The 22,440-nt window shown below is 40.0% G+C and overlaps 2 protein-coding genes across 4 annotated transcripts; one reads left to right on the top strand and one right to left on the bottom strand.

Moving 5' to 3' along the window:
* Positions 1-371: 371 nt before the first annotated feature.
* ophn1 (oligophrenin 1) lies at positions 372-18,169 on the bottom strand. 2 transcript variants are annotated; one of them, XM_084698074.1, is made up of 24 exons: positions 18,073-18,169; positions 17,660-17,824; positions 15,905-16,000; positions 15,627-15,688; positions 15,377-15,448; positions 14,200-14,301; positions 13,515-13,625; positions 13,088-13,192; positions 12,842-12,971; positions 12,630-12,730; positions 12,339-12,430; positions 11,843-11,921; positions 11,505-11,538; positions 11,276-11,338; positions 10,624-10,698; positions 10,027-10,111; positions 9,227-9,285; positions 8,100-8,205; positions 7,540-7,699; positions 5,655-5,802; positions 4,085-4,420; positions 2,988-3,135; positions 2,162-2,212; positions 372-2,016 (listed from the first exon to the last, which is right to left on the bottom strand). In XM_084698074.1, exons 2-23 carry the CDS (start codon positions 17,811-17,813, stop codon positions 2,170-2,172), a joined length of 2,361 nt encoding a protein of 786 aa, XP_084554200.1. In that variant the 5' UTR covers positions 17,814-17,824; positions 18,073-18,169; the 3' UTR covers positions 372-2,016; positions 2,162-2,169. The 2 variants fall into 2 exon arrangements, with proteins under 2 accessions (XP_084554200.1, XP_084554199.1); XM_084698073.1 differs by having other exon boundaries at positions 373-1,975; positions 17,660-18,165.
* Positions 15,596-21,983, top strand: yipf6 (Yip1 domain family, member 6). 2 transcript variants are annotated; one of them, XM_084698076.1, is made up of 7 exons: positions 15,596-15,655; positions 19,329-19,457; positions 19,556-19,634; positions 19,868-19,910; positions 20,032-20,157; positions 20,301-20,458; positions 21,010-21,983. In XM_084698076.1, exons 1-7 carry the CDS (start codon positions 15,596-15,598, stop codon positions 21,129-21,131), a joined length of 717 nt encoding a protein of 238 aa, XP_084554202.1. In that variant the 3' UTR covers positions 21,132-21,983. The 2 variants fall into 2 exon arrangements, with proteins under 2 accessions (XP_084554202.1, XP_084554201.1); XM_084698075.1 differs by lacking the exon at positions 15,596-15,655 and adding an exon at positions 18,501-18,611.
* Positions 21,984-22,440: the final 457 nt, after the last annotated feature.

The following is a 22,440-nucleotide window of genomic DNA, read 5'->3' as shown; positions in this document are numbered from 1 at the left end:
CTCGAGCACGCCACAGTAATGCCATGGAAACGTGTGACATGTCACGCAATCACGTAAATTCGAAACCTAAGTGCTATTAAATGTTAATTACATTTGGGGATGTCTCATAAAAGTAGGCTATAGTAGAAGTGACTGATATTGTGTTGTTTTACGGACAACCTAAACAACAGGTGTGTCATGTTTTCTCAAGTAGCCACAAGTGGCATGAAGTAAAGAGTAGGCTAGGCTTGACACGAGTTAATTTAATACGTAGGCTACATCTGAGCATAGTCCAGGAGCTATCATACACAAAAAGAAAACATGAATACTGTCATTTTGATCTGGTAAACGTAGCTAGGCTACTAGTTCTTGATCAAATGCTTGACCAATCAAACAAGAAACATGGTACAAATGAAAAGTTAAAATATGAAAAAAATCACATTCATGCGCCTATTTATTATAGAGCTATATAGCTCAAGTCAACTTAAGGAAAACCAAACAATTGAAAGTAACGCTATTCAATATTTACTTTAATAATATATATTTACAGAATCCACAATGATAACAAAATGCTCATAATCTTCTTGCTCTTACAAAGACCTTCACATTTCATTTTCACATTTTAAAACATTAATTAAAAAAATAAAACATTCATAAAACCACTAGGCTATGGGGGCGATAATAGTTATTCTAGCTAAATATATCATAATAAAAACACGTCTGAAATGCAATGACAAATGGTAGCCTAGCTAGTGTCACCTACTCTCTTTTACCAAAGATGTAACGCTAGCATGTTTGGATGCATGTTCTATGCATGGATGTAACCTTATCCACAAAAATAAAGTCTGTTATAGGGCTCACTTCTTTCGGGTCCAGTTGGTCAAGAAAATAGCTAACGGTCCTGGACAATGCTTCCCAGGGAGATTACCTTGACCCACCAATCCCAAAAAATGGGTAGGCAATGCATGGGTCTGTTTGACGATTGTTGACAGCTCAATTCCACATGGCAAAACTAAAAGAGTACACTTATTTTTTTACAAAACAAAATCGAAGTAAATTAGTGTAGCTAGCGTAGTAGCTCTAGCTAGCTAGCTAGCTACAATTTGTTAACAAAGTGTTGTGAAGACAGCTAGCATAGATATATTTACAGCCTTTATATATATCTATGACGTCAGTTAAACTTTTAAATTACCCTTTCGGTAGATAACAACAATAATGGCAAGTAACTTAACATAACAGTACCTCGATGTGTTTTCAAGATAACAAGTGGACTACTGAATGCTTAACAAATCATTGATAATGATTCATAAATCAACTAGCGTTAGCTAGCTTTAACGATTCCACAGAATGGAACGAAATTGACGGTTTCGATTAAAATGAATCATGAGAGAGCATTGTTCAGTACATACATTGCTACATGCCTACCACAATGTCACCAATTGGGAATGTTAAAATAGATGATCTACAGACAACTAAGCAGGCTATAATTGAACAACAAGCGATCAACAAGCACTCTATGCAACCACCAGTTAGAGTTTCAGTTAGTTTCAAGAGAAAATGTATATGTATTGGTATTTAGTTGAGGATATGCATACCATCTTTAAGGAATGATTGAAAATGACCATCATCTATCTACAGATAATTTTGACTGGCTTCAATAAAGGGTTTTTAGGTTATAAAGTAACATTCAAAGATAATGTTAAGGTAATTTGTGACTTAATTTAGAATTATCTTACACAATTCCCTCACAAATGGGTCCCCAATAAAAGTAAATCATATTGATTAAAAGTCAATGAAAAGTTCTTTTAGATTCCACATCCATTATGCAATCCAGATATTCTGTGTCGTCCTACATCCCAATGTTTATTGTCAACAACAACAAGGATATTCCTCTTTAGACAATGTTAAATATAGGATGGAACACAAGGGGAATTACACCCTGTTGCTTCAGGCACATTGAGAGTTGACGATCCTTCCTGGGGGTGAATCGAATGCACTGCATCAGAAAAGCAGATGAGATGAACACGAGTGAAAAAGCTAAAAAGGAAATTAACAGCATTGATATTTGATTTATATTTTTGTGTGCTTGTTGACAAACATGCATTTCCGACTAATTATTTGAGCAAAACATATGTTGTGTTAAAGCAGTGGCTTTACAGGGCAGATTTGGTTTCTTACATACCTTTTGATTCATCTGGAGGCATTTTCAAAAAACTTGGCTTTGGAAGCGACGCTGTAAAAGAAAAAATCATTTCCAGATGAATGGAGAAAGGGTAACCACAAACCCAAACACTCAAATAACAAGCTTAGTAAAATACAAATAATTTGGTATTCTGATTCAGTACTCAGCACATCTGATATCCCTGACAAGAGGAGAGTTAAGGTCAGGAGTTCATTAAATCATTGTTCTAATAAATCAACTAGACATCTTGACAACTTAGGCAATGAATGCAATGTAATTTCAAAAGCATAAAGAGCATAAATGATTTATCAAATTTACGGGGTGGTATAAACTTACAAATCGTTACTGTACAAGGAGTGGAAAAGGAATCAAGCTTTGGCTGACAAAGCACATTTGTGTTCAATTGTTCTCTGGATTCATATTTTAATGAGTATGGAGGGCATGTCTGGGTCTTGCTGAGATCTGACATCTACTGTACGTACTAAGATGCCGCAGTGTCCTCGCTGGGCACTCTACTGTACGTACTAAGATGCTGCAGTGTCCTCGCTGGGCACTCTACTGTACGTACTAAGATGCTGCAGTGTACTCGCTGGGCACTCTACTGTACGTACTAAGATGCTGCAGTGTCTTCGCTGGGCACTCTACTGTACGTACTAAGATGCTGCAGTGTCCTCGCTGGGCACTCTACTGTACGTACTAAGATGCTGCAGTGTCCTCGCTGGGCACTCTACTGTACGTACTAAGATGCTGCAGTGTCCTCGCTGGGCACTTTACTGTACGTACTAAGATGCTGCAGTGTCCTCACTGGGCACTCTACTGTACGTACTAAGATGCTGCAGTGTCCTCGCTGGGCACTGCGTCCGGGCTCCTCAGCGGCGCTGCAGTTCGAGCAGGAGGGTCAGGGGGCCGGACTGGGGGGCGGCAGATGGCATGCTTCTCAGCTGGAGATCTTGTTTTGATCAGGTCACATTCACCTAAAATAGGACATTTGTATTACACATTACTTGTTCGTGAAATTCAAGTGGATGGTTTCAGTATATACACCTATACACTTCTATAAAGTGAACACAATGCTGTACAGTATTATAATTAGTGCTGTCAAACGATTAAAATATTTAATCGCGATTAATCGCATTAATGTCATAGTTAACTCGCGATTAATCACAATTAATCGCACATTTTTATCTATTCTAAATGTCCCTGATTTCTTTTTGTCCCAATCTTTTTTCAAATTGTAATGCTCTTATCAACATATAAAAGTGGTTCGGATTGCTTTGTGCAAATTTTATTTTTTTTTAAAATTGTTTTTTTGAATTGAAAACAACATTGCAATCGCCTGGCTTTGACGAGGGGGCAGAGAATTCGCATCAGCTGTGTGCTTGGCCATCAAGTGGTATTTCAGACTGGACGTGCTGCGATGATAGCTCAGTTTACAACGACAAAACACACAGATCACTGGTCTTGTCAATAGAACCATTTGGCAACTTTTTTAAAGCAAACTTTCCATTCAGAATCTTATTGGCATCCATTTCGGCATCTCGCGCTCGTCATCCACTCAAAACGTAACGTTAGCCTACTACCAGAGAATGTCTAATATCCGTAAACGGGCTCTGCTACTACTCTTTTGCCAGCTCGCATGCCAAACGAGTGTTTGGCGTGCCTGTTGTTTTGTTTCCGGTCTAGCTAGATCCGGTGTGGTGTTGTAGTTTTTCTAACGTCGGTAGTTGTTGCAACAGCATGTGAAAAAAACTACAAAGTTTGCTAGGCCAAAAAGAGCGTTAATCGCGCGATAAAATAATTGACGCCGTTAATTTGGGTTTGCGTTAATGCCGTTAATAACGCGTTAAACTGACAGCACTAATTATAATACTTCAATACTGTAAAGGTATTGAGTTTTGTATGAAATACGAGTAACTCTGATACCTTCTCTGATGACTGCAGCCCCTCGTGGGGCTGGTCTCCTGTTCTGGAACGACAGCGTTCGGTTCACAGCGACTACTGGCTTCCCATTCGCAGTGGCCGAAGTTTCTGACCTCTGCAGTTTGGCCACCATTTTGGCAACGTCACACTCTGAGTTTCGGTCCTGTGACGCGGCCGTCTTGGGAACGGGGAGCTGCCTCTGAGGGGGGTCCCGGGGGAGCCTGGGGGCAGGGCCCAAGGGCTTGGTCCTCTGGAGGGGTACAGGACTCCTGGGGTTTTCCCCAGCCAAATCTAAGCCCTCTGCTCTGCGGCCATTTTGGGCGTTGCCCGTCAGCTCATCTGTTAGAGACAAATGAATGTCCGTTACAGCAACAAACTAACATTTTGTAGAAACTCGGTTTGGTAGGCCTTAGCATGTAGGAAAGGATCCTTTTTGTGGGTCTCACTGCAGTTTAAGTCATACTACAGAACTGACTACAGACTATGGGTCATAATACCGGGTTCACATACAACATGGACACAGATCAATATGTGTTTGTGGCATACTTAATTCAGAATGTTCGGTGAATCAATAAAGTATACATCACAACCATGCATCCTTACACTTAAAGAAAATGAACCACATCCACATTGTTGTTTTAATTAGTAAATATTTGTTTTTTAATACAGTACATGCAGGGTTACATTGTATAAATTCTACAGTTGATGTTCTCATGCTGTTAATTCTAATGTTATAATATAGTTATGCAGGATATACTAATCTGAACTTTGAAAACAGGAAAGGAGTCCACAGCAGGAAACAGGAAACACTGCCAGACAACGTTAGTTTAGAGGCTTGCTTACAATAATCAACTATTCATATTGAAGATTAAAATTTAAACAGAAATCGTGGTGCAGTCTTTGTCTCATCTTTAACTCACGCTCCAAACCAGGCTTCTAGTGGTATTTGCACAATTTAAATACTGGGACAAACTTAGACAGGTGGTGGTTACGTGTTGTAGACACCATAGCTAGTTATGTGGTATCTTGAAGCAGTAAAATACCACAGAGGAAGAGACGATCAGAGGACAGACACAGAGGAGGAGACCGTCCACCAGAAGTTGTGAGATACGAATGATCTGACATAACCTGAGGCAGTGTCCCACATCTAAATACTACTCCCCCCCTCCCCCCAAAAAAGAAAAACTGTGGAACCCTGAAATCTCCACAAATACTTCCTACATTTGGTGATAGTATAATACTATATAAAGCAAACAGGTTCAAAGCACAAAACACTATGCCAATTTTAATTAAAAAAATTCAGTTAGAAAAAGTTTTTTCTATGTATCTAATCATATTGAGGAAACAGGAATGTATAAATCTAAGTATAATGGGTAGGTTAGAAATGTTACTGAAAATCTTACTGTTTTGACAGTTTATCTTAAATTCTTTGGAGTTTGCATGTAGTCTACCATTATCATTTCTCTATAATGACATACTGTAAATTCACAGAGCCTCGGAATGATAATGAGGGGATGGTAATGAGGGGATGGTTATGGTGGTGATGATTGAGTCAAAGGAGGAAGATAATTACTCTCGGTTGACTGGAACTGGTCATGATTAAGGGCTTGGTAAGCACGTGCTGGGCGCTTGGAGATTGTGATTGGTTGTCGTTTCCGAGGTGTGATCCTTGGAGGAGGCATGGGAGGGGCGGAGCTCTCCTCTGGTGGGCCACTGAAGATCTGTAAATATGCAAAACAGCCTTTCAGACACAATAAAAAAGATCAGCCAATCCACGTGATGCATTTCAAACATGATTTTAACCTGAAAGCTGGTTATATACTTGTGCACTTAATGGGCACTTGATTAGGTATAGTACACCTGTTTTTGATCAGAAAATCTTGGCCGTGACTCATTATGTAAGGCAGTGGTTCCCAACGCTGGTCCTCAGGGCACCCTGTCCTGCCTGTTTTAGATGTTTCCCTGTTCCAACACACCTGATTCAAATGAATGGGTCGTTATCCAGCTCTGCAGAAGCCTGCTTATGACCATTCATTTGAATCAGGTGTGTTGGAGCAGGGAAACATCAGGACAGGGTGCCCTGAGGACCAGGGTTGGGAACCACTGATGTAAGGCACGCAGGCATTGCTAACGAGGTTCTGTTGTTAAACCAAACATCAGACTGGAAAGACCTAGTTAACGATCTAAGATACTTTCAATGTGGAATGATGGTTGGTGCGAGATGTGGTGGTTATTGGGTCTCAGAAACAGTTTGGGGATTGGATGTTGGGGTCTCAAAAGAACAAATAAAACATCTGTTGAGCGGCAGTTCTGTAGGCGATACCTTGTTGAAGGAGAGGTCAGAGGGCCATGATTCGACAACATCAAGCGTACAGAAAGACCGCAAATTGTGGTGTGGATAAGCGCAGCTCTAAAAGCACAACCAGGCGATGCTATTGACGGAGCAGGGACTGAAACCAGAACCTGTTTAAGGAGACCCTTGCCACTCCCTATTAAGCCCCATTGTACCAAATTTTGTTGCAGTTCCACCAGAGTTCCACTGGGAGTGATCGCGATCGAGTGCAAAATGAATGGGAGTCTATGGAGCTAAACGGCTAAATTTGTCTCTTTTGCCTGATTATCATTGAGAAATCAGATTTTGATTGTAGTTTTTGCATGTTCAACATGGATTTCAGGTCAAAAGTTGAATGAATGAGTACTTATGTCCTTTCGATTTCTTACAGGGTAAGTCGTTGTTGCCCATAACACGCTAACATTCTGCTAACGAATGCTGAGAATGTCAGAGCAACATTAGCAACAACATTAGCAAGCCAAAACTCTTTCTAGCATGTGTATTGACAAGGAGAGCCTAACCTGTCAGCTGTGTTGTCGATGCCTCAAGAGAGAAATGGAAGTAACCAGAGCTTGCCGTCAAGCAGTAGCTCTGGTCGTACGATATGTATGACGTCAATTACATTTTCAAAGGCTTTTTAGAACAGAAAGGCGACTTCAGTGGGGTCCCCTGGGCTTGGGTCAATTTTCGGGCCCTACCAACTTTAGGCCTACAGGACTTTCAATAGAACAAATGATACACAAGCTATATGTGCGATTCTGGATAAATTAATAATAAAATAAAGATCACGATTCTAACACAAAAGGGAAACATTTAACAGCAGTCAAGTTGTCATTGTTTGTGTCAAACTAGTTGTGAATTTGTTGTAACATTAAAACAGGAGATCATGACTGTGCTTAAAGTGATGCTCGAGCTCTATGGAGCTAAATCAGGGCCAAATGTTTTATTAAGTACATTCTCCCACTTTCGAACGCTCACGTATTTGTGACGCTACTCCTGGGTAAAATCCACACCACAGGCTATTTCTTCAGGTGGCAAAAGTGGTTCCAACTCGATAATATACAAGTTGGTCACTGACTGTACAGCACTGTCAACTACAGACGTACCGAAGCTCAACACAACTCACCTTCTTGTAATCCTCGATCAGAATCTCAATGACAATGTTTTGGAACTTGATATCCAGCATCGCGGCCACAGTGTCCTCCTCTGCCCTCATCAGCGTGGGACCGAATATCACCCCCATGTTGGAAGGTGTCATGAGATTCTCTCCACTGTTACTGCAAACACTGTCAACACAATAGAGTACGTTGTTAGTGAGATTAGAGTTACAACCACTCAGAAAGTATCAACAAAAACTATTTTGCTTCATGTTGTAGTATGCCATTGAATAACACACTTAAGACAAACTACCATCCCAATCAGATCCACTCTTGTTCAGACTGACAGTTTAATATAGAACACACAACATCGTTTAATGAGCCTAGTATTAAAGTGTGGATTTATGTGAAGTGATGCCAGTAATATCCAGTATTTCAACTGAGCCAGAGGCAATATAATACCACAGTTATGCCATAAAACGACAAGACAAAAGACTGAACAAGCACTGCATGTTACATCTGATTAAAAGATTAAAAGGACTGCCTTAGAGGACCAAACAGTACAGTGACACATGCACAAATATCTTACTGGACCAGGTGTTGGATAAGCAGGTTTAGCATTTCACGATTCTTGTCTGGAAGCTTGTAGGTCAACGAATGAATCGCCCCAAGTCGACAGTCAAGACTTTCAGATTCTAAAAGATGACAAACAGTTGAGCAGTGCTCCTTAAACGTATATCTTGATATATTTACTACGCATATTAATCACGGGTAATATTACTGAACGAAACAATAATGAGTCTGTGAGTGTCTGACTGTGAATGCATAACAAAAGCACTCTTGGGACAAATGAGGCTTTTCACAGTTAAGATTATAGCTGTGTACATAACATTACATGAGTTTAGCACTTAATTATAGCATGTTCAAATACAACGTGAGGATTGACACACCCACCCAGGATGGGTCCAGTGAATAGAAAAATAGACCCAAATAAAATACAGGACGACCAAATAATATTTCTGTGAGGTTGGAACCAGTAATGGTTCTAGAAATATCCATTAAAAGAATATGGCTGAAGCCATTATGACGTGTTTCCTATTACTTTGTTTTATGTTGTGTGGGAGTCATTGGCTTCAGTCACTGCGACAAAAAGGATTCTGACTTCAGTTACAGCACAGGGAAAAAGGAACATGTTTTTTTTCCGTTTCCCTTTATAGTTGAAACCAACCCTGATGAACTTGTGAGTGAACCCACTTTGACCAAGTACAAATGCACAATGAACCAACTCTTGACTGAAGGGAACATTTGTCAGATTAGATACAGATGTGGAAGTAAACAACCTTTTTGTTCAGCACCCAACATGCAACTTAGGGATGAGTAATATTGTAATAGTAATTTAGTACTTAAGTGTATTCAAAAGCAAATACAAAATAGCAGATACATGACGTTAAATACTTAATTAGCCTGATAAAATCCATCCATTCCTTATGGATATATATATGTGTACACACAAACAATAAAACACATAAATATAACTGCTAAATATTATTTTGGAGTGCCCTAAACATCAGTAACAATAGAGACTAAAGCAAGATCAGTTGAGGTATTGCAGGTGTTATCTGTTGGCCTTGAATCCAGAGGGATTCATTGTTTTTCTAAACTACTGTCCAAACCGTTTTCATGCAGATAAGTGTGAATACAGTTTGTGTTTCTTACTTGCAGCTAAAATGAGCTCCCTGTTGAGACCATAAGTCATGAGAGGTTCCGTGAGGCTCCTGTGGATAAACACACACAATCCCGTCAGCTCTGCGTGAATGCTAAAGGTGTCATGTTATACTATAACATGATTTTACCCAAAGGACTTTACCACATAAATAAGTGCTACTCATACTGTATGCATCTGAAAGCTGATTTCACTGTGCTTTTTAGGACACGAGAGACTAAAGGCCTTGAGTGAGGCTTCTAAACATCTGCTTAGCCTCTAGCAGAGAGTGACTGGCTTTAGGAGAGAATTGAGCATGTGAGAATGAATCATGAAGGGCAGAGGGTTGTGGCTCCAGCTCAGCCTGGCCTTGAGGATGTGGGGCCTTGTCACAAAGAGCTTCGAACAGTGATCTATTATATTGAGCACAGAGAGAGTGGGACACTAATTTCAACCCCTGCCAGCTACTAAGATTACCACTGTAGTCCAATTCTTATCATGATAAATTTCCATAACTGACATGTAACACCATTTATGAGGGCTTGGTGCCAAAGGAGGGTAGGTGCCTTAAACTAGATTTTACATAAGGAGGCTTTTACATTAAGTTCTATTTTAATTACAACCTTAGGGTCACAATTTCAGTTGTGACTTTTTGGCAGCTTTTATTTCATATCCAGCTAATACGGCACTTCCTCCCCATTAGCTCAAAGCCCTCGTGAAATTACAATTATGATGATCGGACAAATACAGTTAATCAATATCTACTTTTGTATTTCTGGCTTAATGTCAGTCGCTTTGCAGGAGACACCCGTACCTGAGGTAAAACTTCATGGCGCTTGTGATGGTTTTAATATCCCAGTCACTGTTTTGGAAATCCACATCTCCTGGGCATGCTTGGTCTGCAGGGAGCGGAGAAAACAAGAAGTAAACTCGGTTGTCTTTGCAAAAAAACTCTTGAGACTGACAGTTGGCTTTCTGAACAAGACGCACTCTTTAGAACAGAAGTTTGGAATTCAAATAATCTAAATTTGTTAACATATTATAACATATTTTAATATTACACAACAATGATAGATTTCTTCTACATACTTAACATTCTTGTTACAGTATTTGGCTCTATCTGTATGTGGCTGGTAGTTTAAGATCAAGGCCTTTGCAAACAGAAATGACCCATAAATCGCATGGCTGAAGTGGCTCCTATCACTATCACTGTCTTGGCCATTTCTATTCTCTGTAATTTGAACAAAAGTGTTTTTATTTTTCATATAGATTATTCCTTCCATTACGAGTGAGACAATGACACATTACCATTGAATAGATGTTGAATACAAGTTTCAAATCTTTGTGTTCAACAGTTCAGACCAGCGTTCAAAGACAGAAGGAACAGATGTTGACTGGGTGATTTCCTCACCAAAGAAGGCATTTAAAAGCTTCTGCACTTGGATGTTGCTGCCAACAGTTCTGTACACTCCTTCTTGTGTGAGTCCTGAAAAGAGAGGAAGTGGGGGAGAGAGAGAGAGAGAGAGAGAGAGAGAGAGAGAGAGAGAGAGAGAGAGAGAGAGAGAGAGAGGAGTTGAGCTGGCAAAAGGGAGTGTTTCCTCCAGAGGAGAGCAAGGGGGAATGTAAATCTCTATAGTTGTGATCGAACACAGGAGCACAGCAACGTGCCGGATTTAGCAATGGCCCTAGCAACGTAGAATCTGAAAATTAAATTAAACGCACATGCAAAAGGGTTTCTTCGATGTGGTCCCCGCTCAGAACATGAATGCATGCTCATTTGCGGAAAGAAAATACAAGTTTGGCATTATGAACCACCTGAAGGTATCAAAGAAAACAGACAAATCTGGACTAGTTCAAACCAGGTAGTTAGGGGAAGTAGCCACAGAACAGAACTTCACTTTAGAGGCAGTTGTTTTACAGAGGCAGTCACTCCTAGCCTTCATGTATGGTAGAAGTGAGGCACAAACCATGACTTAACCTTGCCCTCTAGAGGAGAAGTGAGGAAATTGACAAGACATTTGAGAAGTGTAAAATGTACCAAATATTAATTTGAGGTACTTTACCCTTTGTTTCCACATAATTTATGCATTTTCTCACAAACTTGAACCCAACTTCATTTAATTCCACTGTGTAAGACAAGAGAAAAGGGCAAATTAACCACTCATCTGTAGACTGTGGACATTTCCAAGAGCACATTATCTCAGCCTTTGAGGGTGAATATAATTAAACAGTAACAACTCAGCAGCACAGCCTGAAGAAGGAAAGTCATGCCGCTCTGGCAGGGACACTTACTTTCAGCTTGTTTGTGAATCGGGGAATGATAAATCTGAAATGAGTAGACAATGCCAGACTTTTTAACAAAGCACTGACCAATGACAACATTTTGAGTGAACAAATCAGAAAATGTAATGCAATTGAAGATGAAGATTTAACCTTTCATATAAAATAATACATTTCTCCAAAACAGAATACAAAGTATTGCATGTATTGTTTTTCCATGACGACTGCTTGTTTACGAAGAAGGTGCAGCACACATCAACATACAATACACCTCCACAACTGTTAGCATCAATAGCCCATCTAAAGGTACCCTCCATGGGGGGGCTTGTCTTGGGGTATAAAACACTTACAGGCTCCTTCCCATCCATGGCCTCAATCCACATCTTCCTTTCCCCTTCTGACAGAGCCTGGAGAATGACAGGCGTGTTCCTATGGCAACAGAAATGTCACATTACATCAAGGTGCGGGCTGCACCATGTGGTTACAAATCATTTTAAACACAAGGCCCTGTTCTCATGTGTAATCAATGATTTGTTTTTTAAGGTCGGTTTGACATTACAAGGCAGCGCAGGGTGGCGCCTGCCCCTCTGTCATGCATATTGTACCGACAGCCAAGCGTGTATAAATATGAGTTCACACTGTTCTCCTCCCAGACACTACTCCGTTCGCCATCTGCCTGCTCGCGGCGAAAGCTTGCCGCCAAGTCATTGTTTGGGCTACAATCCCTTCTTCCCACGCTCCATGGCCTTGCAAACCACCTGTTCACATCGACGCTCTAAACAGTTTATCCGGCTAGGCTTCCATGTTATATCACACCGCGTACTTTATCTCAGTTTCTCTGTGTACCTCTCTACAGTCTCCACCTCGAAGCAGAAGCGCTTGTCTATGGATTCAGTCTTCCGGCGGATGCAGGATTTGAGTTTCAGTTCTGTGGGGCCCTGGAAGGAAAAAACACTTGGGTAGGTATAAATTAGGAAGAAAGAACGCTACCGCAATTTATGTCTTGGAGCAACGAATGGAAAAGGAGAGGCAGGCTGAGTGAGGCGTGAACACTAGCCTCCCTTAGATTCTTGCCAAATGAAACAGCTTTAAAAACAAACCATTAAGACTCCTCACTACGAGCACCACTGGGTTTACCTGTTTGGTTGCTGGTTTCTGCTCACAGGGAACCATGACAAACAGTTTGCTGTCTTTGTGATACCTGCAGTAGTACTTCACCCATGACACGCCTAGGGCCCCTGGAAGACAAGTAGCATACGTGTAACATACGTGTAGCAGTTCAGGTCAGAGCTTGAGCCTGTAGCGTGAATGTTTGGTCCAAGCGTATGTAATGTAGAATCTATACTTACACTTTTCTTGAGAGTACAGATAACCCTCGGAGACTGTCTGGCCGTGCATTTTACTGATCTGTGACGGCTGTTTCACTCTCTTCATCAGCTCCTCCATCTCCTCACGAGTGCTCTCGAAGTGGTTTCTGGTCTGCAGATCAAATCACAACCTCCATCCTATCAGAGGGCTCTGCTACCCAAAACACATGACTGCTTCCTGGACTTCCTTATTTAATTGACTCAGGTGTTGCCCTTTACGTCACTCACGTTCTGCAGGCTGAGCTGCAGCTCCTGCTTGTAGGGCATGAAATCCTGAGTCATCTCCACAGTCAGGTTGTTCAGCGTTAAGATGCTATGAAGAAATGCCAAAACCTGTCCATCCCCAGAGAGTAAAACATACAAAAATATGATGTGACAAGTCTATAACCTCTAGTCAGATCGGCACATGTATTTAGTTAAAGAAATGAGAACGGTCCAGCTTCATAATGACCTGATATTATATAACCAGACATTTATTGGTTGGTGAGAGATTTATTTTAGCCCACACACATTCTACACTGCTATGCAGATGCATTACTCACGATTCTTAATTTGTTTTCCTGCTTCATCAGGAAACAAAATGTAATTTAGTGCTCGTTTAAAAATGGTAGGCCTGCTAGCAATATTGAGGGGTTTTAAACAGGAAAGCACTTACAGGCTCCACAACGTCAAACTTCTTCCTGTCTTGGACCTGTTGGATCTGGTACACATACTCCACGGATGACTCATAGAAGATATGTCTTTCTTTGTCCAGAAGTTCGTCAGCCTACAGTAACAAAACAAAACAAAAACTTGGACTTGAATGTAGTTATGCAGCAACTGAATGGGATAGTTGACCAATTAATAACCCCTAAGCTATCTGTTAATAGTTGACATGAGGCATATATCTTTTACTCAAGTGTCTAGGTAGAACTGTCCTTCTACGACCAATAATATCTGAGAGTCAATGGGATAAATAAGAATGGATGACTAGAGAATAGAAACTCTTTTATATACAGCTCACCTACTGTACATAATGGTCTCCCAAAAAGCAGTTGTAAAGCCACTATTGCAAAAATATAACCATCATTCCAACAGCTCCCCCTACTGCTTGTTCACAGTCTATGAATTTGCTGCATTATAGGACCAAACACAGGTCTAGGTGTGTTTTCATGACTATAAAACAAACAAAAACACAACAATAAAAAAAAAAAAAAAGATCAACTTGGTGTTTGTTACAGTTTTACAAGTTGCTTATCCCAGAGAAAGCATGGTGATTCCATCCCTATAATTTAGACCAGGTGTTGTCAGAAATTCCTGCCACATTCTTGACAGGAGATCTCTGCTGCGTTTCAACCAACCTCTTGTAGCTGCGTTTCCTTCTTCTTGGAGGACAAATTGAGATGTTTGTCTAATTGAGAGTAATATTTTTCACTCTCTTTCTCAAACTTCTTCCTCCTCTCCTGAAATAAATATACATGTGTAAGTGAATAACATCGAGATAATTCCATGTAACTCCACAAAAACAAATCTAAGACATCTTTTTGACGTAACAATAACCACCAGAGTGAACAGTTTAATGTGTTATCAGTAGGGCTGTAGAATGAAATGTTTTAGTTCTGGGCCCTGCTGATTACATAATCTTATGATGGTGATGTGTTCAGGAGCGGGAGATGGTTGTTGATAAAGTACAGACCTACAGACGAATTGACAGAGGTCCCACAAGCCATACATGAGCTACAGACACAGCCGTTCAGTGAAGGGAGATTTCATGACCCGGGACCAATACAACACTGCTGAGGGCTGTGCAGAGCTCCAATACCACACTGTATGATCTACCCACCAGCGATAGCCAGCTCCATTTTTCCATAGAAATCATTCAAGAACGTGTCCAAAGTGATTTCTCTCTCCTTCAGCGATTTTCTTTTCCCCACTAACATTGCAGCTACAGTCCTATCCTCTAGAGTTTCTTCCACCATGAACTGTTTCTACTGAATTACTCCATTAGTAGCACACAGAGAGAGTGAGATTTTTTAAACAAAGGACTGTCTTACTAACTACTACATACTGTAACTTCAGTATAACCGTATCTTCAAGTTAGAAGACTGAAAGATGTACAGTGGGATGAATGTTGATAGCAGTGTACTATAAGTGCAAGTGCAAGGCTAAATGTCTTGCTAAATAGGCAGACTGTTGTCATGGTGAGCTTCCTACTTCAGTGCCATTAGTGTGATCTGCTCTGCCAGATCCTGCTTGTCTCCTGTTTACTGCTTCTACACATAAAACAGGGAGAGTCAAGAAAGGAGTGTGACATGATCACATGACTGAAGAGCTATAGGAATGTTCATAGTCCAGAACGGGCTTTGCTGCTGTAGTATTTTTCAGTCACAACTGATTCCCTGTGTTTATAGAGATTCTGTATCATTCAAGCCAATTTAACAATTTCCAGTGTCAAGTTATTACCGCACATAATTACAATAGTAAAGTAAACTGACAAATTTGGTAAACTGACTGAATCACTCAAGATCAAGACCTTACCTTTGTCACACTAATTTGAGTTTTCCGAAAATTATCCAATGGCTTAATCAGCATGTCACAGGCATTCTGAACCTGCATGGGCAAAATGTCAGCATTAAATACTTGGATCACGATTTAACAAACCATTTTAGGCTAAACAAATACATTAATTATTCTATTCAGTCCAATAGCTTATTTAACATTAGAAGAGAACTGTTGTGTATCTTTACAAACAGCTGGATGTCAGAGAAAGAGGAAGCTGGTAACCCACCAGCATCATCCTGTCATCCTCTACTTCCTGCAATAGACCAGCAAACTCTGAAAAAGACTCCGCTATGGACAAAAAGTAACACAGTTACAATTTCATATCCAACTATTCGACTGAAGAATATATTGGATGGAAACGTGGTTGTTGTTGTTGCAGGTTTCCTTCTTAACAAAGAATGATATCTCACATTATTTGGTGTGACATGCCTACTGGATAATGTGATAATCCTGAAAAAAGGATCTTTATATGTTTGTGTATCATGACCAATCATATGAGCTTACCAATGTTCATCTCATCATCTGTCAGAGAATCGCCTATGAAGTCAAACTGGAACGCGCTCAGAGTCTGGGAGAACTTCTGAACAGCCACAGAATAACCTAAAACCACATGAAACCCAACACCTGTTAATTCTATATTTGAAGGGTTCATTTCAGGTTATCATCCGGGTTCATTTAATAGGCTGTAGTTATTCACATCATTCTCCAGAGCAAAAACTGTGTGGTGTGGCCTGTTCAACACCACAGTTACTGTATGAGAGCTACTTGTGTTTCATTAGCAGTGAAGTGTCAGATTCTGTTGACCTCAGGGGTGTGCCTCAGATGCTTCCATTGAGATCTGCTTACCGTACCTCTGACTTGCCCAGGCTGTATAGCTGACATTTCATGGTGGTATTGCTTAAAGGACATTGCAGATCTGAACCAGTGCTAACACATAAGCATCTTGTTAAAATGATGACCCACCTACCCCTACAAAAGGCTTGCTTTGTTCCACACAGATGCAACGATTGTTATTTATGAAAGAAATGGGCTGGTAACTAGTGCATCTTGTCAAGAGTCTGTGGCAGATTTACCTACATCTATAAATGTTATACTGGTGATGTAAAATGAACACAAAGATTTACTTATGTCATCCGTGTGACCAGGGGGGAACCATCAAGACGATACGATCAATAAGTGCCATGGCCTTCCTTTTGCATCACTCAAAACAATAAGCTTGTCTGTCCCTAAGATTTAAATGTGTGATTTGTATGGAATCTTAGAGGGTCAGACAAAGCAAATACTGTTCAAGTCATTTAGTCCTACACCAACAGGGACAGCAGACCTCATGGAAGGTATCCAAGAACTGACGTTTGGGCTCTGCACAGTGTGATTGCAATCGCAAAGCACTACAGAAAACCTTATGCTTTTGAAGAGGAGACCAAATTGCAAGAGCTTACATAAAGCATTCAACGCTCAACTTTTGAGAACGGTTTAGATGTTTCTAGCGGATTCTTAGCTGCCCCATTGAGATCTGTCTCTGCACGTTTCTGAGGTTTTGACAGGGAAGTAAGGAGAGGAAGCAGGATAACAATTACCACATAGGATATGACTACGCAAAAACAACAATGAAAACGCTGAAACAATGAAAGCACATCAAAACGTGGAATATGATCCTTCAGCTGTGTTGTTGTTGGTTTCCTTGGCCAAAGAGACGGCCATCTTTTAATCAATAAGAACAAAGTGATGTCAGCCTATATGAAATGTTCTTAAACATGGCCTACTGTTTTGTCACTGGACACAGTAACAGCAGTGCCATTGATAGATAAACATTCTGGTGTGTTTCTTGCCTACCAACACTTAAACCTTTCTGTCACGTTGTCAGCCTAAAGTCATTTGTCCATACTGATTATAATGGGTATAACCATTGGTAGGACAGCTAATGTCCTCATACAGGACATACATAAATGTACCATATATTAAGGAAGTGAAACTGCTTCCTAAATGAATAACAAATCATAAAGAAAAAGGAACTTAGATACAAAATGTGCTGACTGAAAATATGTGATGTCTAATGAGAGCAGTTCGTTAAATTAATGTATCTCACCAGTACAGTAAGGCTTTGAGCCGAGTGTGCATTTGACAGGGCAGGTGGCAGTGCCAATTCAATTGGTCTTGCCAACATCCCGATGCTGGCTCTTTATAAGGTTCAAAAGATTAAATGATGTTTAATTCCACTCCCACATCTATCTATAACATAAAAAGTGAGCATATGCTTACCCTTAATTGCATTGATTACATTGTTGCCATCTTTGATTACGTCTTTGAGAAATTTGCTTGTTCTTTCCAATTCTGTTTCATAGCATTTGAGTCTTTCTCTAAAATCAGGGCTATCTAGATAGCAGTCACTAAATTCAAGAGGAGGATGCCCCATGCTGAAGTCAGCTGAAAATGAAAAACAATGGCTTAGAAGTCCTTGATTTTAAAACAGCGCAGCGTCACACAACATTTTTCCTAAACCTTTCCACGTCTAGAATCACATCCAGCAGCTCTTCCAGAATACAGAGAAAGGGTTTCCGTGCCTACGGTGCTAAAATAATAGTTGGTGCAAACGAAGGAATATATCTGATAATGTAATTCACTCTAGTAAACACTAATGTTCCGTTTAAGTCCTCTCGAGGCCATCTATTTACCCTTTTGTTACTTTTCCCTAGTTGAGAGGCGAGAAGAATGAACTGAGAAGGCAGGCAAAATTCTGAACGCCTCCCTCGCCTTTCACACCCATGATGCCCTTAAAGTGACAGTACACTGAATATGGCCTCGGTGGAAATGGACAGCAACAAGGCTTGTAATGTCAGATGTCTCTAAAAAATATTTTTTGTGTTACCCATCATTAAATGTATTTGAAGATGTATGTTTTAGCATCTGGTTTTCAGACTATCCACAAACAACTAGTTGAATACAGTTTCCAGATGTACCAATGCATTTCTGCAAATAGTTAAGTCCGGGTTTATGTTTGCAATGGTATCCGGAAGATAAAAATGAACACGAAATACTCGTTTTTGCTGAAACCCAGTCACCTTGTTGCCATGGCAGGAATGCTCCCTAAGAATCAGTAAGCAGTGGTTTTTTTTTTGGAAGTGGTTCCTGAGCTGTTGCAAAATACTGATGACGTTTCACATCCGTGTAGAGCGAGAAAATGGCGGAAGTCGATGAGTCCAGCAAACCTATGGTAAGAAAAAGTATATTTTAAATGTTAATTCCTGGACAACATTGTATTATTTTGATTAATAGTGCTATGTATTTTGCAAGAATGTGGACCGCTGCTTTGTTTTTCGCTGGCAGCAAGCTTATGGCAGTTAAACAATATGGCAATGCTAGCGGGTCTGACTTCGGCTGGTGCTAATGTCAATGTATTTTGATTGTTGACTAGCTTAGCTTACCAAAAAAGTAGGTATTCTAACTGCGTTTGCCAGCCAACCTGACCGTTTCTAAAGTTTTATGTTGACAGTAGCTCTCGAACCTAAATTGGGAGCAACAAATGTGTAATTGTCTTGTCATTTTGATTTCTGGCAGCCCTTGTTTAGCATGCCTAGCCACACTAGCCAGCCTAGCTAACTTGACAAGTGAGTTAGCATGTAACCTGGTAGCACTAGCTAGCTGACTGACTAACTTGGGTAACACACTTTTGCTTTTTCTTATGCTTGGCTAATTTAGTTTCTGCACTAACTAGTTTAAATGCAAAAGTACTATCTCGAGAGCCAACCTCATATCTTAGGAATCTATTAAGAGTGCGTGTTGTACACCAAATAGCTTTTGTGCTAGCCAGCGTAGTCCTGACTCCACGTATCACACGTTCTACGTCATAGTCTCACTGCTGTTTTATCTGAGGTAAAGTTTTCTCTTTATGTGGTTGGGTGCTAATTCCTCGTTCTAACATAAATGCCAGTTTGCAGGCCTGTCGGATGTATCCATCTCAGAGGATATTGCTGTTGAAGGAGAGATCAATGTGCCCGTGCGGTCGACGAGTCAGGATGACGAATTCTCCACTCTTGACGAGCCTGTCAAAGATACCATTGTAAGCCGATCGTCAGATTCGGACAATTGAACACAGCATATAATACTGTTCATAACAACATTATATTATGTAATTTTTGTATCATGTTGAATTTATAGTTGAGAGATCTGAAAGCAGTTGGGAAGAAATTTGTCCATGTAATGTATCCAAAGAAGAGCTCGACTCTATTGAGAGATTGTGAGTAGTCTACGTGTATGTGTATAAAACAATGGCTTGTTTTACCTGGCTGTCTCGTATTGATAGATGAATCAAGCCATATGAATATGAGATTCATTTCTAGCAAGCATTCAGCATGTCATTCATGCCACTCTACTTACTTCAGAAGTGATCATATACGTCTGTTTAGAATGTGTACTCGGTATCTACCTAACATCTGACTTGTTAAAGTATTAAATCTTTATCTTCTTCAGGGGATCTCTGGGGTCCATTGTTGCTCTGTGTGACACTGGCGCTGTAAGTAAAACTATAATACGCAGTTTTGTTTTCATACATATAAACTGCATAATTTCTATTGGTTTGTTCGGCACCGGCGTCTGAATCATGCCACATAACTGCCTCACTCTCACCGTTTTAGAATGTTGCAGGGGGGATCAGTCGACAATAAAGAAGATGGAGGGCCTCAGTTTGCAGAAGTGTTTGTGATAATCTGGTTTGGGTCTATCATCATCACTCTCAACTCAAAGCTGCTTGGAGGAACCATGTATGTCACCCTGTGTTCTTTTGATGACGTACATTGCTCTAACTTGAATATAGAACCCTCTTCAAAGCACATCTCAGCCGATTGTTTTACTGTGTTGACATGGCTTTAATGGAAGCTTGTGTTTGTTTCCCTCCTGGCTGTAGCTCGTTTTTCCAGAGCTTGTGTGTTCTTGGGTACTGCATCATGCCGTTGACTGTTGCCATGGTGGTCTGCAGGATCGTTCTTCTGGGAGGGACTGGAACCGGAAGCTTCATTGTGAGACTGATTGTTGTCACGGCCTCATTTGGCTGGTCCACATTTGGTAAGAATTGTTTTGTTTTTTTGTTGTTGTTTTTTTTATGTTCTGCAATTGTTCTATTGAACAGATGTTGTGTGTTCTGTTTTTATTATTTGAGTTGCAGTTATTTGTGACTTCCAGTAGATGGAGATGTAGCATCATGACCAGAACAAATGTTTCAAAATCCTTTTTACTCTTAGTAACATTTACATTTAGTCATTTAGCAGACACTCTTATCCAGAGCAACTTACAGTAAGTACAGGGACATTTTTTGAGGCAAGTAGGGTGAAGTGGCTTGCCCAAGGACACAACGTAATTTTGCACAGCCGGGAATCTAACTGGCAACCTTCAGAAGACTAGCCTGATTCCTTAACCGCTAAGCCAACTGGCTCCATTTATTACATTATTTAAATTTTTTTTTAAATCAAACTTATTTTTACCTCTTAATAAATATTTAACATCTAAATTTTTTGAACTGAAACCCGATTGACCCCAACAAAAATGTGTGAAGTTATGCCACAGTTCAGCGCTCATCAATATATTGATGTTTTTTGTCTTCTCATTCTCTTTTTTAGCCTCTACAGCTTTCTTAGCAGACAGCCAGCCTCCAAATCGCAAAGCCTTAGTGGTCTACCCCGTCTTTCTCTTCTACTTTGTGATTGGGTGGATGATCCTCACGTTCTCACCGTCCCAGTAAGAACAACCTATTGACTGAACTCAAGCAAACTGAACACAATCCTTCTAAAATGAGAAGATTTGAGTCAGCACCTGGGAAAGCAGTCTCATTTGTTGTATTGGAAATGAATAAGCTTGATGGTAAAGTTGCTTGTATCCATCTGGTGCAACAGAAGGTTTGAAGAAATATTGACCATTCTGCACAGTGCTTTATATCATCGTTTGCAGTTTTTTTTAAGCTGTTCTAAGGAAACGTGTATTACTGTACACAGTAAAATCCCTTTATCAGAAAGCCCAAGATACAGACTAAGGGGGAAGAATTCTTTATCTTAAAACATGTTTACTGTACTACGCAAGATTTGTAGTAGAAAGAAAGTAAGAAAGAAAGATATTCTCCAATGTGATGGCCCCAATGCACAGTATTGACCACCGGGACCAGGAGGAAATGTTCTTGCTATAAGGTCTGGGTAGGAGATGGTTAATTCCACGATCTTCCTGGGTAATGAGGGATGTCAATGTGGGAGCTGTGAACAAGTCCTAACCACAGCCTGGGCCACTGCTCAACATTGATAAAATACTTCAGTTTTATTTTTGGAATATTTTGTTTCAAATGTCAATGTCTAATTCAGTTTCAGAAATCAGGATTGTACTATCAAGAGCTATAGTGGAGTTGCTAAATTGATTGGCTTTTTTTTTTTTTTTACTGGTTTTTACTTTTTTTTCTGGGGAAAAGTTATATTGTTTTTATTTATAATGTGTCTGTTCATTTCTTAACTGAATGTGACAGTATATTATATAAATGATATATATTTATAATTTCTGTGTATTAAGGCCCCAAATTCAATTAAACGTGTCTGTCTGTTTCTGTCTTCAACCTTGTTTTTGACACATCTTTCTGCATGTTTTTTCTAGAAATTAAAATGTTCTATTAGAGCAAATGCTGTTCAATAAAGTTTGAACACTGCGCTGTAGTGTGGAATTGACATTCTCAGCACTTGATGACAGCCCAGACGCAATCTGTTAAAGAATACAAAAAAATAAGCTGAGACACCACCTACAGCGATTAGTTTTCTCCGTGCATGAAAGAAGAAATTGCGTTGGTGTGCAGCACGAAAACAGGACCCCGTCTGTTCCTTGAGTAATAAAACAAAGAAAGGTTTCATCCACTTAACATTAATCTGGTGAAACAGGCGTAACTGAATTTGTATTTAAGCATATCCTGAGGTATAGGCAACAACATGTAAACACAATAGATGTTTTTGTTATCTTTTGCTTGTGTTCTTAATATAACCCTAGGCATAATATATAGTATTATAGTATATTGATCCTAG

The sequence above is a fragment of the Hypomesus nipponensis genome, chromosome 5 (genome assembly GCF_054491055.1).
Source record: "Hypomesus nipponensis isolate SF chromosome 5, ASM5449105v1, whole genome shotgun sequence".
Taxonomy (NCBI): domain Eukaryota; kingdom Metazoa; phylum Chordata; class Actinopteri; order Osmeriformes; family Osmeridae; genus Hypomesus; species Hypomesus nipponensis.
This window is presented reverse-complemented; position numbering and strand designations above follow the sequence as displayed.